Genomic DNA, 16789 nt, shown 5'->3' with positions numbered 1-16789 from the left:
ATATATATATATATATATATATATATATATATATATATATATATATATATATATATAGATATATATATATATATATATATATATATATATATATATATATATATATATATATATATATATATAGATATATAGATATATATATCTATATATATATATATATATATATATATATATATATAGAGAGAGAGAGAGAGAGAGAGAGAGAGAGAGAGAGAAGGATCCGCAGCCATGTAATCAAAAGAAGTTTGGCACTTAATATGCATTTCTTCAGATAGAGAGAGAGAGAGAAGGAAAACAAAGAAAGAATTATTTTCCCATCATTCCTCTAAAACATATAATCAGGCAACGGAAAACGTGAAGAAACTTAAGTATTAATAAATAATGTTTCGATTTTACATCCCACGTGGTTTACATCTAAAACTACGATAGCACACTAGCAAAAGCTTTGATTCAAGATGCACGTTTTACTTTATATGGTGTAAGACCACCCACTCCAATGCTTTCTATGGCACTAATTAAAATGTTTGTTTATTGCTGTACTCCGCTTTAGATTAGCACAGATTTTAAGAAAAATGAAAGAGTTATCTTAGAATAACTATTGCGAATACTAATAAGGAAATCATCATTTCTGTTTGCGATCAAATTAATTAAATTTGGAGTACTAGCTATGTCAATACCACACACGTTTGGTTAGCATGTTCTGCATTCTTAACCCTTCGTTGCTGTTCTTTGTTTTGGCACCGGATCAAAAACCCATACAGAAGGTGGATGATGAAATGTTAACATCACATTAATGAAAGTCAGTTAACGTGAATTAACGCTACACCACTTTAGGCACTGGAGAATTCAGAGTCATCGAATGAACAGTCCTCAGTGTTTTAGAATTTCCCTAATCATTGGTAATTTTAAAGGAAGTCTGTACAGCGCTGTCCAGCAGCTTAGTCTCTACTGTAAGCTAAGTTCGAGTAGGGTCCGGAATAGATCGAGCTTCCTGCGGTACTGGTTCCTTTCCTGCGTCTTCGACGATGAATGATGCAAGCGACCAACATTATCACTGCCAGTGTAAGTAGAATGCCAGCAATGGCGATTCCGATGGCGAACTTCCTGGTTGACACACAAAATTCATCATCAGACTTGGACGGCTTCGTTTCCAAAGGTTCTGAAACAAAATGAGGAAAAAAATCGACATTATTCATCCTCATATTATTCGTTTGTATGTTTGCGGGATTAAAACTATATAACACTCAAAAAGTTTTCACTAGATATGATTGTACTTGCACAAGGAGTTCCAAGAAATATTAAAGAAATCATTATTATCATTTTCATTTGTCAGAAAAGTTTTATTTTTTGCATACAATTTGCACTTAAAGCACACATATGGAAACGGGGGGAAATTTCTTAAGTAATTCTGATTTGGTACTTCACAATATTATTAAATATGATCATTCGACGTATGAAGTTAGAAAAATGCAGTTTGCACTGGTCATGATCAAGAAGCGAAAAACGCGCTTCTGCCATATGAAAATTAGTGAAAGATGTTACGTATGCAAATATAAGTAACGTTATTCACTATTTTAATAGCCTTGTACTTAATCAGTTGTGTTTCGACACAGTAGCAAAGACGACAAGTCTCAAGACAAGCAATCTTGGGGGGGGGGGAAATCGATTGCTTCGATCATAATATGAACAGAAGCCTCTTCTGTTTAATATGTTTCCATTTAATTTCAGCACAGTTGGGTTTGATTACTTAAAATGAGTAGAAGAAATCGGGGCTGTGTGAAGGATCCAACTGTTATGTTTTTCACTCAGCCATGCGCATCTCGAGATGTCTGCGAGTTATCGGATATCTGGAAGTTAAATCCCACAGCGTCTGAGATCAGCAAACTCAATGTGCGTTGAAAATGATCACATTTTCTTTGGGATTTTAACGTCCTTCAAGACGAAATTCGGTACAAAAATAGACAGAAGAAATTAATATAGATCGAGAAGTAATATACTACGAGCAATTTAATACTCATTAAAATGTATTGGGTTGGTAAAGGATTACTGAGTGTTAAAATTTAATACTCATTAATCCTTGAAAGACTGAAAAATGATGCAAAACGCATAACTGAGAATCATATGTAAGTGCTTAATATATCGAAAGCAAAGTTCGACAACACTCCTCGTCATTCCAGTTCCTTCGTGAATGACCCGGACGCATTATTAAACTGAATGAAATAGAATTCATGACCATTATTTTATTTATTAATAGTGGATCTAACCACGTGTCATATTTCTCTCATTTTCCCTCTAGAAAATATTTAGGCAAACTGATTCTTTTTACTATCGCCAGATGTCGCAATGGCCACCATTATTTAGATTTATGATTAAAATAACAAGAACGTTCAGTCTCGTGGGTGAAGTGGAAATGGATGTGGGAAGAGATAAGCAGACTTACCGGTTTCGCCGTCAAGGTCGTCCACCTCGTTCACATACAAGCCGGAATGAACTTCCACGCTCAAGTCGCGCAAGTCTTCGTCCCTTCTTCTCAGGTCTTGAAGACTTCCTCGATCTTGCACTTCGGCCTGTCGTCTCCGTCTTTGCAGATTGCGACCCGAACTATCACATTCAGGAGGCTAAGAGTTAACGAGGAAAGAAGACCAATTGTTAGCTCTCTTTCGGCGGGAAAATGGGGAGGGGGGAGGTAGAGGGAAGAATATGAAAGAAAACAAAGAGAAACTTCATCAAAAAAATTCTCTGTGATGAATGGTAATGTTTCATAAAGTGGATAATTACAGTTGAAATATGGCACTTTATTTGCTGAATAGTTTCACCTTCGACCTGTTTCACCTTTTCTCACTCTATAATTTCAAATTCAGTAACAAATCACACAGCACTTCAACCACAACGCTAAATACACATTTGATTGATTTCTAATTTGTTTTGCAGTTTTATGAATGCTGCGCTTTTCCAATAAGTTATTAGGTGATACTTAAAAATCCACATCCACATTTTTACGGAATTAGAGGGCTGATACGCTTTGTTTTCTAGATCGTCAGCCTCTTTGCCTCAATGGATAGTTTCACCTATTAACCTACCTGTAGGTTAGGGGTTGGTCAAAAATTGCACAGTAATATGTCTAAAATTTCCTGAATGTTTTTCCCCGGTGGTATGTGGTTTCATGGTCCAGCCTGAGACCACCAGCGTCTTATTAATTAAGATCTGGAGTGATTTAGAAAAATCAAATGTATGGTATTTATATCAGGAATCTCGGATTATCCATAAAATCGTGGTTGGGATAGTCAAACCTTCTTTGATGGGAATGACATATTAAGATGTCATATATTCTGTATTGTTAAACGCATTATTATCAATGTGCTCAGTATGCTGCGTATTATTATTATTATTATTATTTATGCAAAGCTCGAATAGCATTGATCTGGTGGAACCACATTATATATATATATATATATATTCAGAAATTCTTACACTTCTGTATAAGACAAAAAAAAAACGTATATTCATTTGAAAAGTTCATAAACTCTTTCTCCCGTCTTCTACTTATACCACAGTTGATTTGTTGTAGTACTAATAAACGTTTTCAACGAAATTCTATACAAATGACAGTAGTTAAGGTGCCCTTAACATAATGGATAAATGGAATTCATAATAACAGAAAGCTAATTCTCTCTATGCACCTAATAAATAATCACCAATGGATTACGCCACTGTTGATCAATAGAGACTTTTCATGTCGTCTACTTTGTGATAAAAGCCATGGAAATATTTGGAGAAATTCAGAGGGTTGTTATTAATATTTCGAAGATTTTATTGGGCATCGTACAAAGAATCCTATTAAATAAGTTCCCATCTGAAGCACCAATTTTTCTTATCATAAATGTACACAATCATCTTCTGGACATACAAGAAAGGAAAATTTCTTTCGCTTTAGACGTTAATTTTATTAATAAAAGCTTTTAACCACGTATACTCACAAATCTTCCCAACCATTGAATACCTTCCTTACATCTGAGCTAGTTCTCCAAAGAGCTCCCTAAAATTTCCTGAAGCATGCAGAAGAGAATAATTAGATAGGTTAATTTTCATTCTGAGCCTTCTTAGTTCAGTCGATATTGAGGATGCCTTTCAGCTTGAAAGACCTGCGTTGGATCGTTCACGATGCGAAGAATCTTCATATGGCCCTCTATATTTTTAGAACCTAAGAATATCTGACGAGTCGTGAAACCTAAGGACTTATTATTACCGCTGATGAGTGAATGAATTTCCTATCATTGATTGTCAACTTTGTTTTCACTCACATAGTGTTTGCTGCATTCATGTTTATAGCTACTGCATTACAGGTACTGCCTTAATGTTTTCAATTACCATTGTTGGAACAGAATCAATGAGTTTCTCTCTCTCCTTTATATATTGGGCTACGCTCAACCAGAATCTTTTTTATAGTTCAGCTCCAAACCCAGGCTCTGGTTCCAGTGTTAAATTAAACCAATTTCTGAGCAAATTATTTCTTGTCTATATTTTCTTCTTATTCTTATTCTTCTGCACATTAGAACAACCCTCCTTCATAAGTATTTAATAAAATGTACAAGCTGCTGGTCTCAACTTTAACATTATCAAATTTTATCTCACGTTTTCACCCAACCGAACACATCCTCCCTTCATCTAAGGAATTTTTTTAAATTGCAGAATCCTAAACTTCCACTTTTACAATACGATATCTTTTGCGTTTCTTTTGAGCGTTCTTGATCTGTCCTTTGGTGTCACTGAAAGAGCATATATTGCAAATTAGGTATTGTAAAAGACGAATACGGTATAAGATATACATATATAACTGTATGACTTCTTTTATATTTTCATTTAAAGAGAAGAAGTCTACTTGCAGAGGCACACGTAACTTCAACTTGTCTGTAGCAGTATATTGTACAAAGGAAGAGTTCGAATTCACAGTCTGTTTTTATGATCTTCGGTGCATGCAATAGCCCTACTGCCACACAGACGCATCTCGTTTATTTTCCATCTGTGAGAACACTAAATCAAACGAGTAAATTGATTTATTGTTCGTCTGTCAATGTCCAGTTTATGATGCTAGCAAAGTAAGGGTATGAAAAATGCGAAAGGTAATGGCAGTGAAACAGTATGTGCGTTATTCACCTACGTACCTACATTCTCCTGTTGCTTCCTGCAGTGTTTCCCATCAGACAGAAGTTGGAGATAATTTAGAACACCAATAACGAGAAGGAATACATCGAGATATAAACGGAAGTTTTCATAACACGACTGCATTTATTTCTCAAACATTGTAAGAATGACCGCCTTATAAAGCCGGTCTGCTGTGCCGTACGTATTATTCGCATGATACCTGTCAACTGAGCCCAGCAGGACACATTATTCAATGCTCCAGACGAGATTGGTTGGGAGTGTACTCCATGCAGTGCAGGCCATAATTCACTACTTGGAACATATCCTGGGAACTCAGACAGATAGAAAGAGTTAATTTAAATACTTTTGTTGAAACAACAATAAGAAACCGAAATTTCAAAGAGCATTGAAGTGGAATACTGAAAGATTATTGAGTTGAGAATTGAATGCATGAATATTCACTCAATTCTCATTTACGCATCATTAGTTTCAAACCAAGTTGTTGATTTCAAGTGTTACGAGTGTACCGTGGCGTTAAATTAAAAATGAAAAAAATTAATTAAATGAATAAAATATAAAAATGACATGTTATGTAATTGCGTTAGACAGCGAAAACTCACCACATCATCGCAATCCTCATCATTCTTGAGGCAAAGTTTCACGTTGCAGTGATAATACACAGAAGCAGTGAAAGGAAATTTATGTGCTGGAAACGTCACAGATGCCTTCGTTATATTATTGGTATATTCGAAGGGTCCCATAATTTCTTCATCCACAGGACATCTAAATAAAAGGGAGAAAATAAGTTAGAAGTTGATCGTGTTAATTTAAGAATTAGTTAACAATAAATAAATTAAAATTCGATTCGTATGCGAAGCGCTGTGTGATTTCAGGAAATAATTTACGAATGGTACTATTAACAGCTGATGGAATAATTATGTTCTGGCTTTATTTTCTTTCAAACACGAATGGCCTTTTATTAAACCACCCACTGACCCACGACGTATACAGACATCATCCACATCGTGGGTGCGAGGTTGAGCGTAGTGTTAAAATAAAAGATACCAACAGTAGGATGCTTAATATACTCTATCTATTGTGGGGGATAACTCTTCGGAATAATTTTACAAAAAATAAGTTTTCGGAAAATAACTCAGGCATTCATTGACCTTTTAAAGGCACCGGATGTGCCAATAATACGGAGAGTGAGGATCGTTTTATTTTTATGTAAAACTTTTAGAAAGACAACAGATAGAAGCATTGATATAGAAATAGGCAGGCATTACACTACAGCTAACAGATTTTCACACTTTTTCACAAGATCACAGTGTAAAATTGCTTGTACAAATCTATTTTTGTAGTAAAATTTTAAGTAATAAAAATTTTATTACACCAAATATTGTCATCCCATACAACTGAAATTGTTCTTAGCTTGCAAGCAAACATACAAGGTTAAAACATTTTTTTTTTCACTAAAGCAAAATGAAGATCATCACTTGATCTTCGTGAACAACAAATCATCCAAGCTGACAATTTGCATTCTATCACGCTAGGTATTATAAAGCAGTACCCTGTTCATAAATCTTTAGTCCAACTTCATGTAAAGTCATTATTATAATGTTTTATTCGAAACAAAAAATGCTAAACGCTACAATAGAATGTCATTTTTGTCTATTATTTACACTTTTTATAATTTATAACATTAAAATAGCAGAAGTTAGAAAACTTTAAATTGTTTCGGTGGACCTTCTTGCTAATAACTAGAAATACTCGTATATATGACTTTTAGCAAGACCTCCAAAAGTGGGTTTGAAATACACTCGAAACATAATAACATAATAATATTTTGAATGAGCGATTCCAGGGATCTACAGTTTCTTCAGTATATCTCCGAAAGTCCTGTTTGGAACCCCTCCAACTGCCGTGTTGGTCTCAGTTGGAATTATCCGCGATACCTTGAAACTATCAGTCACTAGAATGATGCAGCTGTTGAAAACACCATAGTTCGTACTCCATTTGGGACACCAAGAATGTTTATAAGAGCTTCTTAACCGAAAATGAGTCAACAGGGATCAGGATTTCTTCTGGGGTTTTATTCATCATGCAAAGCAGAAAAAACCAGGCAAAAAAGACAATTAAGATGAGTTAGACTTCGGAAGACTTCACAATAAAATTGAAATTCTTGAAATACTTCAGGGAACTTTTCATCCTTGAGATGAAGAAGGAGGCCGTTTGTGAGATCCTTTGCATTTTCCGATGAAATACGTTTCACTTTCCAGTCTGGACTTGCAGACCTTCATATCTTATACACGAGATTGTCATTCGTGTATAAGATATTTCATTCACTGAATGAAACATTTTTTGATCTGTGACCATCTTGTCAAGTTTGCAGCAAAACTTGTATCCTCAAATGTTACTAGTTCAATACTAAATTTACACTACGAAATACAGATGCTGGCTTCTCTTTCTGTTGGTGATGTCAGAAGATATGATCAGCTCTACCAAATTGCTGTTCCCGCCATACTATTATAGTTTTTCACCAAAAATTGGGTCGAGCATGTTTTTAAACGTTCCTTGTTGTTTCGGTAAACCTCTTCTCTCTCTCTCTCTCTCTCTCTCTCTCTCTCTCTCTCTCACACACACACACACACACACACACACACACACACACACACACACACACACACACACACACACACACACACACACACACACACACACACACACACACACACACACACACACACACACACACACACACACACACACACACACACACACACACACACACACACACACACACACACACACACACACACACACACACACACACACACACACACACACACACACACACACACACACACAAATAAGAAACAAACAAGGATGAATAAAGACCGTATGCAGTCTATAAAAGTTCTATAAAGAAGTTTAAACACTTAAATAATTTTAATTGGAAACCACTGTCAAGTAAGCCATTCTCTAATTGTAAATTCGAAACGAAGCTACTTCCGAACTACAGAATATTTAGCAAATATGTGGCTTCGCACAACCGAAAATAATAAGCAAATTAAATGAAATGTAAGCAAAATATTATTTTAAAAGAAGACAAGTATTCCTGATATGCTAACCAACTTCGAAGCATTCACTCACTACTTTGTATTTTATTTATTTATTTATTTCAGATTAAAAAGTATGTTTGTAAAGATTGTGGGACTAGAATGTTGAATATCTGGAAGGAGTAGTGCGCATCTTACTAGCATACAGACAACTTAGAAGAAACACTGACTACTGTATCCAGTGAGCAATTTGGCAATGGAAACATGAAAGAATAGCAGCACGTCCGACTTACTTGAACAAACGAAAACTATTCATTATATAACAGTGCTAAGAAAAACTCTAAAATATTACTGGTCAATTAATCTCAAAACTTCATTTACAAGTATGAGAACAGGAAAAGTCAACGAGCTGCTTGTGTACCACAACCATTTATGGCTTACTAGAAGCTCGAAGGAATATGAAAAGAATAATCTTTATTCCCTAGAGCAGCAGTTCTCGAACTATGTTTTGGTCTGAAGACCCCTTTACACTCTGAAGTCCTTAAACCGCTTTTATTTACGTGGGTGATATTATCGATATTAATCGCATTAGATATTAAATCTAAGAAATGTTTTAAAAATTTATTAATGAAAAAAAATAATAATAATAAACCCATTTTCACATAATAGCATACTTTAGAAATATAATTGTATTTTCAAATAACGTCTTAGCATCATTATAAAAATAGTTTTGACCCCGTGGATGCCCTGAAAGGGCCTCATTGACCCCCAGGATTTCGTGGACTACACTTTGAGAAACTCTGCTCTCGAGTTTGGTTCTTGCCTTATCTAATCCTTGGTATATTCATTAATAATAATAATAATAATAATAATAATAATAATAATAATAATAATAATAATAATAATAACAACCAGAATGAACATAAAGCTAATTTAGAGCAGAATAAATCCTGTAATAATCTGTTGCCTGATTTATGTTGGCAATCTTCATATAGAAATATGAAAAAAAATAAAGTAGCTTTTTTACCCATCGGTGTTGATAAGAGGCTGTTCTGACCAACTTAATCCATCTCTGACGATGCAGTTCGTAACCTTCATTCCATAAGATTCTGCAAAAGAAAAATAATTTTATTATTTGACTAGAACATGAACAAACTTAAAGAATATGAAACCTACTTCTTCAACAAATAAATATTTAGATATTTATGTATCTAATCATATTGAAACGAATTGATCGTTTTTCTTTAGCAACATAGCACAAACTACAAAGATAGTTAGACAGAAGCCTCGTTATTATACATTATTCTATCCGTTATGATAGAGATCACGCCAAATGCAACAGCTTCTGCAATATATAGTCGGTATCGGTGATGTTCTGTAGGGGGAAAGACTGATTCGAAACCGGTTTAGAGGTGAGGAACTTTATTACGTACTTTTCAACTAAAGGTAAACTAGAATTAATTGTTTTGTCAGTAATTCAAGCCAATTCATCTGAATGGAGCATACTGCATGACTATCTTGTGTTTTCATTAGAGAAGTGGCATTCGTCTATTCAAGATAGTTTTCTTTTCGTTACTTACCTTGATGGTCAATGGCGATCACTAAGGTCAAATGATCGCCTATCCTCACGTTTTCTGCAACTATGTGTTCTTCTGGAATCCCTAAGAATATCTTCATGGTACACACAGGAAGAGGAGCTGTCGCGACCATCGGGATTATTCCAGACAGACTAAAACGGGAAAAAAATATATATATGATTTTTATATTATTCTCCAATAATTAGTTTAAAGACAAAATGCGATTTCTAGACAGCAAATCAGCAAGCTGTTGGGAAGAAGAGGAAAAACAGAAACGAATTTGTAGTAATCGCATATGTTTTCTACTTTATTATAGACTTCTTTTTAAGGATAATGTGAATGGCATTTCGTTGTGGGCATCTTGCAAATATTAAGAATTTTAATAAACTGCTCATCCATTTATTGATCAAGAAGTTATAAATGAGTTCGAACTTCATAACCTGTTTATAATAAATTTTCCAAAGCTGCAGTGAAACAGCAAATGCAATTCTGTATTCAGACAGCAGACAAAATCGGAAGAAATTTCCCACTTTCACGCAACGCTAGTGATGTGCGCTTGTCAGGGACGGGAGCAAAGATGTCTGTGGGAAAGATTTCACCTTGCCCTTGACGTCACGCTCTTCCTTTAAAAGGCAAAGAAAATCGTCCCACGCTAAAAGTCCGACGATGAGTTTAGAGTTAGGCAGGTGTTCGAGCGTTTATTGCAGTGAGATTTGAATTTTATTATCATGACTCAAAGATATTTCTAAACAAAGAAATTAAATACGCAGGCCCATATGGGAAAATTTCAGACGGCTTATTAGGCAGGAACCTGTTATCCTGTGTAATGAATGGATGTAATCTCCGGATCTCAACCACAAAAGAAAAACCGAAACCAGTAAAAAGAAATGAAATATTTATAGGAAGAATTTTATTTATATACGTTTTCTTATAATATTATAAACAAGGCAATACATTAATAATATCGAGAATATTAACTTCGTCTAAATACGCCAAATTCATATTACCTTGAAGTCTGCCATGCGATTAGAGATATCACAAAAATGAAACTTTAAATGACCAGTCTTGCTTCTCCTCTTGGTCAGATATGAGGTCATATATGCTTGCGGATTACATATATATATAAATATATTACACCGTCTCCAAAATTGTGACGGATGACCTTGTTTCGCATCACAACCCCGTTATCCTTAAAGTTGTGTGAATATTACATGCAGTATACTTCTGCAGAACGTGTTACTTACGTAATAAGGCAACCATGAATGCTTTGACCTAGTTAGTTAATAGCATCAGTGTGGATCTCCATTTTTCATATACTTTGCGAGCAGAATTCTGAATGCTAGTTAACACATTCTATAATAACAGTTGGGCTCTACAAAGCCTAAACGCGTTTAAATGCAAATTATAAATGAGTTGTTTATTATTATTATTTTATTTAGTTTTAGCAACAGTGCAGCGCACTCATGTAAAGAAGCCATTCCTTCGAATCCGTACCATACTTTTATAATAATAACTTATGCAAATAAAATTAATTTCGGACAAAAATTAAAGTTCCGTATTATTCATTCACAATGGATATGAATTCATTCATTCTGAAAAATAATAATTCTCATTTTACCAGAAAATAAAAATTATCAAGAAAATATAATTATTTTAAGCAGATGGTGGCAGGTTATAAAATGTTTAGTTCTAATTTAATATATTTCATTTATTTATTTTCCAAATGTAAAAAAAAAAGAATATAAAAAAATCTCCCTTAATGTTTTATTTTCGGATGAATGCAAGTCTAATGTGTAGGTACCACAATGTACAATGTGTGGTACCATTCCCTCTTAATGGAAAGTTATCGTGGCCCCTTATAGTACTAATTAGTTACGGGATATCAGTGTTCTGTTTATCCAACAATAACCAATGCTTCTGTCTGGAGAAATAACCCATTAAACCTTTCTCTCCTACAAGTCGTCCAAGGCTAATGCAGCCACAAACAGGCACGCTCTTGAATAAATCTGATCTTACAGGTGTTCAACCGAACAGTTTTTCTCACCTTTTAGCAGTTGCAATAAATAAATAAATATCAGTAAAGAAATAAATAAAGAAATTGAAGAGAAAAAAGTAAAGAGAAACAGAAAAAAGCTAAATCAAATAAATTAAGCAACATTAACATGATTCGTCATTTCTGTAATAACAGTACGCATGTAAATCGCAAGCGGATATTCTAAATAGAACACTAATTTACCGCCAAAACATTCCGAATAAATTTCCACCCATTGAGGAGGGAAGTTACAAAGAAAACAATTTATGGAGAACAGTCAGTCAAAAGAACGGTTTTTAATTATATTTACGACTTTAAAGATTAATATTCAGCTGACTAAAATTGTCCTAATCTCTCCAATGTACAGATTTGATTGTTACGATAAAAGTTCATACTTTTGCGCTACTTTTTTCCGAAAACAGATGTATTCGAACCTTTATAAGGATAAACAACTCCAAGTTGTTTTTCTTGAAATAATTATGGTATTTCGTGATTTTCGCCATTGAGTTCATTTATATGAAGAAAAAATAATATTAGTTCTTGTTCTGATAATATGAATAGTTCGTTGTTTTAAGATACTAAAATTATACTTCATCATTTACTATTAGAAAAATGTATATTAGTTATTTATCGTGTGCATATGAGGACTTCTGAATTTTGTTGTTGTTGAAGAATTTCAATATTTGGGTATCTTAGAAATATTTAGACATTTTACAAAAATTGAATATTTTAGATATGTAATTGTCTAGTAACCAGTTTAACGGATATAGGTAAGGTTTTGCACATATTAATATTGCACATATGTAAAGGTTTAATTTACATATGTGCAATATTTACTTATTACACATATGTAAATATGTGTGATATGCGTATATATGTTTATAACCCATAGTGAAGTGAACATATATTTCGAAGTTAGTTGCATATTTACATAATTTGGAATTTCAGTTCTTAATGAGTGGAAGATAATTTATTAAACTCAACTTAGCGAAACAAAATGACAAAATATCTTCAGCGATGTCTAAAACATGAAAAAGATTAGCTTACTCTATTTTAACAACTTGAAACTAATTTTTGTTTGTAAATACTGCATATTGAATAATTGATATTATTATCGAACTTGTTCCTGTGATTGGATAGATCTGTTTGATTCAGACATGCCTGCTTCCACATTTGGTCAACATAATTTCTTTCTTTTTTTTTGATATATAAAGCTACTGAAAATTTATTAGCATCTCTGTTTAATGTTTAAATATTATTGTAAAATCTTACAAATATATTAAGGTTAGGATTTACGTTACTTTGACAGAAACTTTCTGTTGTCCTGAAAAAAAGAAAAAAAAACTAATTTTCAACAAACAATTTGAATATTCAGTAATTGTCAGGTCTGATGATGAATGGATTATTAAAAAAATATATCGTATCACCAAATTACAAACTGAGTTATATTTTAAATGTGCCATGTGACAGTTCTTAAAAATTGTTTCGTGATGATGAATTAAATTAATTACTTATATTTTTAAATAATTATATGGCTTAAAGAATGACCTTTGTAACGAGTCCTGAATTATAATTTTAAAAGTAAGAGCTTTTTGTTATTCTGTATTAGCAGCTATAATTATTCAGATATATTGAAACCTACAAACTTATAGAAACCTATACATCTTTCTTGCTTAGATTTGCTCAGAAGTATTTTCTTTATCAAGAAAATACTTCTGTTATCATTGGATTAAGCAGCCATTACGTAACTGCTATAACAAACAAAAAGATGATTATAGTACTTTCGTACTAAAGCATGCCTTGTGCTTTCACTTCTAAGCAGTCCTCTACGGAGAGTCGTGATTTTCCTTAATAAAAATTCAGGAATTTCATCCCACTAAAGATGAAAACGGGCCGGAACAATAGATGGAATTTACAAACGTAATATGGTCTAATAGTATCAGTTGCTTCTGCTGCTTTTATATAAGCCATACGAAGTCGACCCAATCACTCGAAATTTTCCTTTCGATTTTCGACACGTATCACTGGTCTATTCAGGGTGAAAGATTACTAATGGCGGCTTTGTCGTTACAGTACCATTTCTGATTGATATATGAACTACTACATACTCTCCCATTAATGCCGATGTCTCCCGTACATACTATGTTGATTCATCCTGAAAAGGCACGTTATAGACAGTTATCTCCCGCCTGTATCTGTATAAAAGCGGGTATTATGTGCTTCAAAAACTAGAAAAAGGAGGAACTTTAATTAGAATTATTCTTTCAAGACAAACAAGAAGTTTTTTTTTCTTGTCACAAATGAGGAAGTTCACTGCGATTATTTTGCTAACCAGTTTAACTTTTATAGCCGCGACGTGATTTCGTTTATCGTTGCCTTAATTTGAGTGTAGTGTCAAATGCAAATTCGCAAACCGAAGGTCGTTGTGCTCATTTAATGAGGCAAATAGTCCATTTCAAAGAATAAATCAAAGAATAAATAAACTTGGCAGTAAACCAAAATGTATTCTGGACAACACCAAAAAAGTGTGACTGTTCAAATAAGTTGAAAAATATAAGTTCACATTTTACTAGGCTTAATTTTAAGAAAATGGAAGCTATTTTAGTTCATAATGGTCCTTCTACGTAGCAGAACTTATAAAATTTTAAATAAGTTCATAAAAAAAATAGAAGCTCACTAGAAACGAAATGTATTGCATTTATTTCACTCTGAGCGAAACCTTTTTATTTCTTCAGTCCTCTCCCTACATTTTATGTTTTGTTAAGAATTAAATATAAGAGAAAGGCGCCAGTCCGTGTGTGCCGATACATCTTATCAGCTTTTACAGAGGGTTCTACATAGGTAGAAAATCCTAGGTCTGCAACATAGGCAGTGAAAGTAGCCTCACAAAATCCTAAAGAAAATCTCTTTTCATAATAACCGAATAAAAATTCCTACCACAGAAAGCTATTCCTTTTCTTTCTTGCATAGGGCTGATGCGGTGTAATAGTAATAGGGGGACTTCTGATCCTCAAAACTCACATGGTGATTCTTCCAATCGCTAACAACTCTGGTACCGAAGCTGAATAGACAGAAATTATCAAATCTGCGCTACAAATGGCTATGTCCAAAATCACATCCGAAGCAGGTCTTTGACGGCCAGCAGCAGCAGAAGACTTGATGCCTACGTATTTCTTACAGTAGATCATCATGGCTGCATTCAACTCCTCCAACATGCATTAGATACGCTCAATTCTAGACTACAGTCTGAATAATATATGTTATAATAAGTTTAGTTTAATCCTTTATCCAAGTGTGAGCAAACAAAGTTTGCGCCTGAAAGTATCTTCACTGCATTGTTTGCTCACACTTGAATAAAGGATTAAACTAAACTTATTATAGTCTAACCAAGTGGAAAAAAAATATAAAATAAAATAAAAAAATAAACTCTCGATATATGTTATTTTATGCGATCCTACTGACAATGTGCCAGTTAAATGACGAAACAGACTTTATTTTTACTCGTACTAAAAATATAATTCAGCAAAATAGTATAACATTTTAACCGCTTAGTGTTTTTCTTCCTTCTAAGTGTCTTAGAAGGTAAAGATGTTAGATACAACAATATAGATGTGCTGACAAGTAAAAGACTAATTTGGAGGAAAATTTGATAGGAGATTAGTAATTATGAAAACCTAATCAAGTAATGCTATCGTAGTAGGCTGTACACTCCTTAAGGGTACATTAAAGGAAATTGATGATGATATTTTTTCCCTCTGTGCCCTTGCAAATGGTTGAATGAAACTAAAATTTTAATGGCTCTACAAATATTTTAATGGCTCTACAAAAATCACATGCGTTTAGTACGATATGCATTTGCATATCGTACTAAACGCATGTGACTTCGTATTTATTGAACTGGGAGGCACATCTCTTCTCTCTTTTCGGGTTGCACTGTTTTCTTTTTCTTTTTCCTGGAAGTTATAATATATAGCACATTTAATAATAGTTTGATGCAAAGAAAGCAACAATTTTCGTTATTTTATCAGAAAATCTTAAAATAATATAGAAAAGGTTAATTAATGAGTAGTTGTAATCAGCAAACTTTATGTCATTAATGTCGCTTTTCAGTCGTGCAACCGAGCACTGTGAGTCACACTCTACATCTGGCAGCCGCTATGCCTGACGTTAATTATAACATTGTTGCTAATTTGCAGTATTGGAGAACATGGGTGGAACTCTGCAAGTGCTGCAACCTAGATTATTAAATGCATTTCTTTACTAACACGCATTATTTTGAACTCAGTAATCGCAGAGCTGTCTTAATATGTAGGTCAAGATTTTCCTCTTGGGGCTGACTAAACATTCCTTTTACTTTTGAGGTCACAACCACCCTTGCTTTTATTGGTGGGTGTATACATGTGTGACGCGTACATGCATAAGTGGATTATTTCGAATCGGCTATAATTTTTATTATTAAGTCTGGTGTGAATAAAAGAATATCCGTTTCACATTTTTAAAAGCAACATCAATGGGTCCCCCTTATGTGTTTAGTACTTTCTTATATGATACTGATAATAACATATCAGTGTCGAGTACATTTTGTAATCCCTCTGTTTGTGAGCTATATATATGAATATATATATATATATAACATTTTGAGACGATTGCTTTATACTCATGTATATAACAATAATAAATGCATAAAACGATAATAAAAGCTTGAAATGATAATAAAACATTCTTAATGTCCTCATTATTGCCTCTCGGCTTTGTAAACAAAGATTTTTGAAGCACATAACTTTTCTTAATTAGAATGACAATTATATGCGCGTGTGCGCGTGTTAGTGTTTCACAATTTGCATAACACGAGCTGATATTACAGTCGCAATCGGTTGCTTTGCGGCCTTTAATTAATTTCTCCGCAATCGTAGTTTAAAAGTTACACGACCCGGTTTTGTGTCCTTCACATGTGTCACGTTATGCTACTTATGACGCTA

General features: G+C 33.7%; 1 protein-coding gene across 2 annotated transcripts in view; it reads right to left on the bottom strand.

Annotated features, from left to right (window-relative positions):
• Positions 1-203: 203 nt before the first annotated feature.
• LOC150108823 (cuticlin-4-like) overlaps positions 204-16789 on the bottom strand; it is a 75057-nt gene continuing 58471 nt past the window's right edge. For both annotated transcript variants that reach the window (XM_090403555.1, XM_090403545.1), the window contains exons 5-9: positions 9782-9930; positions 9229-9310; positions 5763-5925; positions 2441-2618; positions 204-1159 (exon numbers count right to left, since the gene is read on the bottom strand). In XM_090403555.1, the coding sequence (XP_090259681.1) occupies positions 939-1159; positions 2441-2618; positions 5763-5925; positions 9229-9310; positions 9782-9930 (793 nt within the window). In that variant the 3' untranslated portion in view covers positions 204-938. The remainder of the gene's footprint in view (positions 1160-2440; positions 2619-5762; positions 5926-9228; positions 9311-9781; positions 9931-16789) is intronic.

Source organism: Typopeltis vanoorti, chromosome 2 (assembly GCF_054136105.1).
Source record: "Typopeltis vanoorti isolate ZY-2024b chromosome 2, IOZ_Tvanoo_1.0, whole genome shotgun sequence".
In the NCBI taxonomy this organism is placed as follows: Eukaryota; Metazoa; Arthropoda; class Arachnida; order Uropygi; family Thelyphonidae; genus Typopeltis; species Typopeltis vanoorti.
Note: the sequence above shows the minus strand (reverse complement) of the source record. Positions and strands in the feature narration are given on the sequence as shown.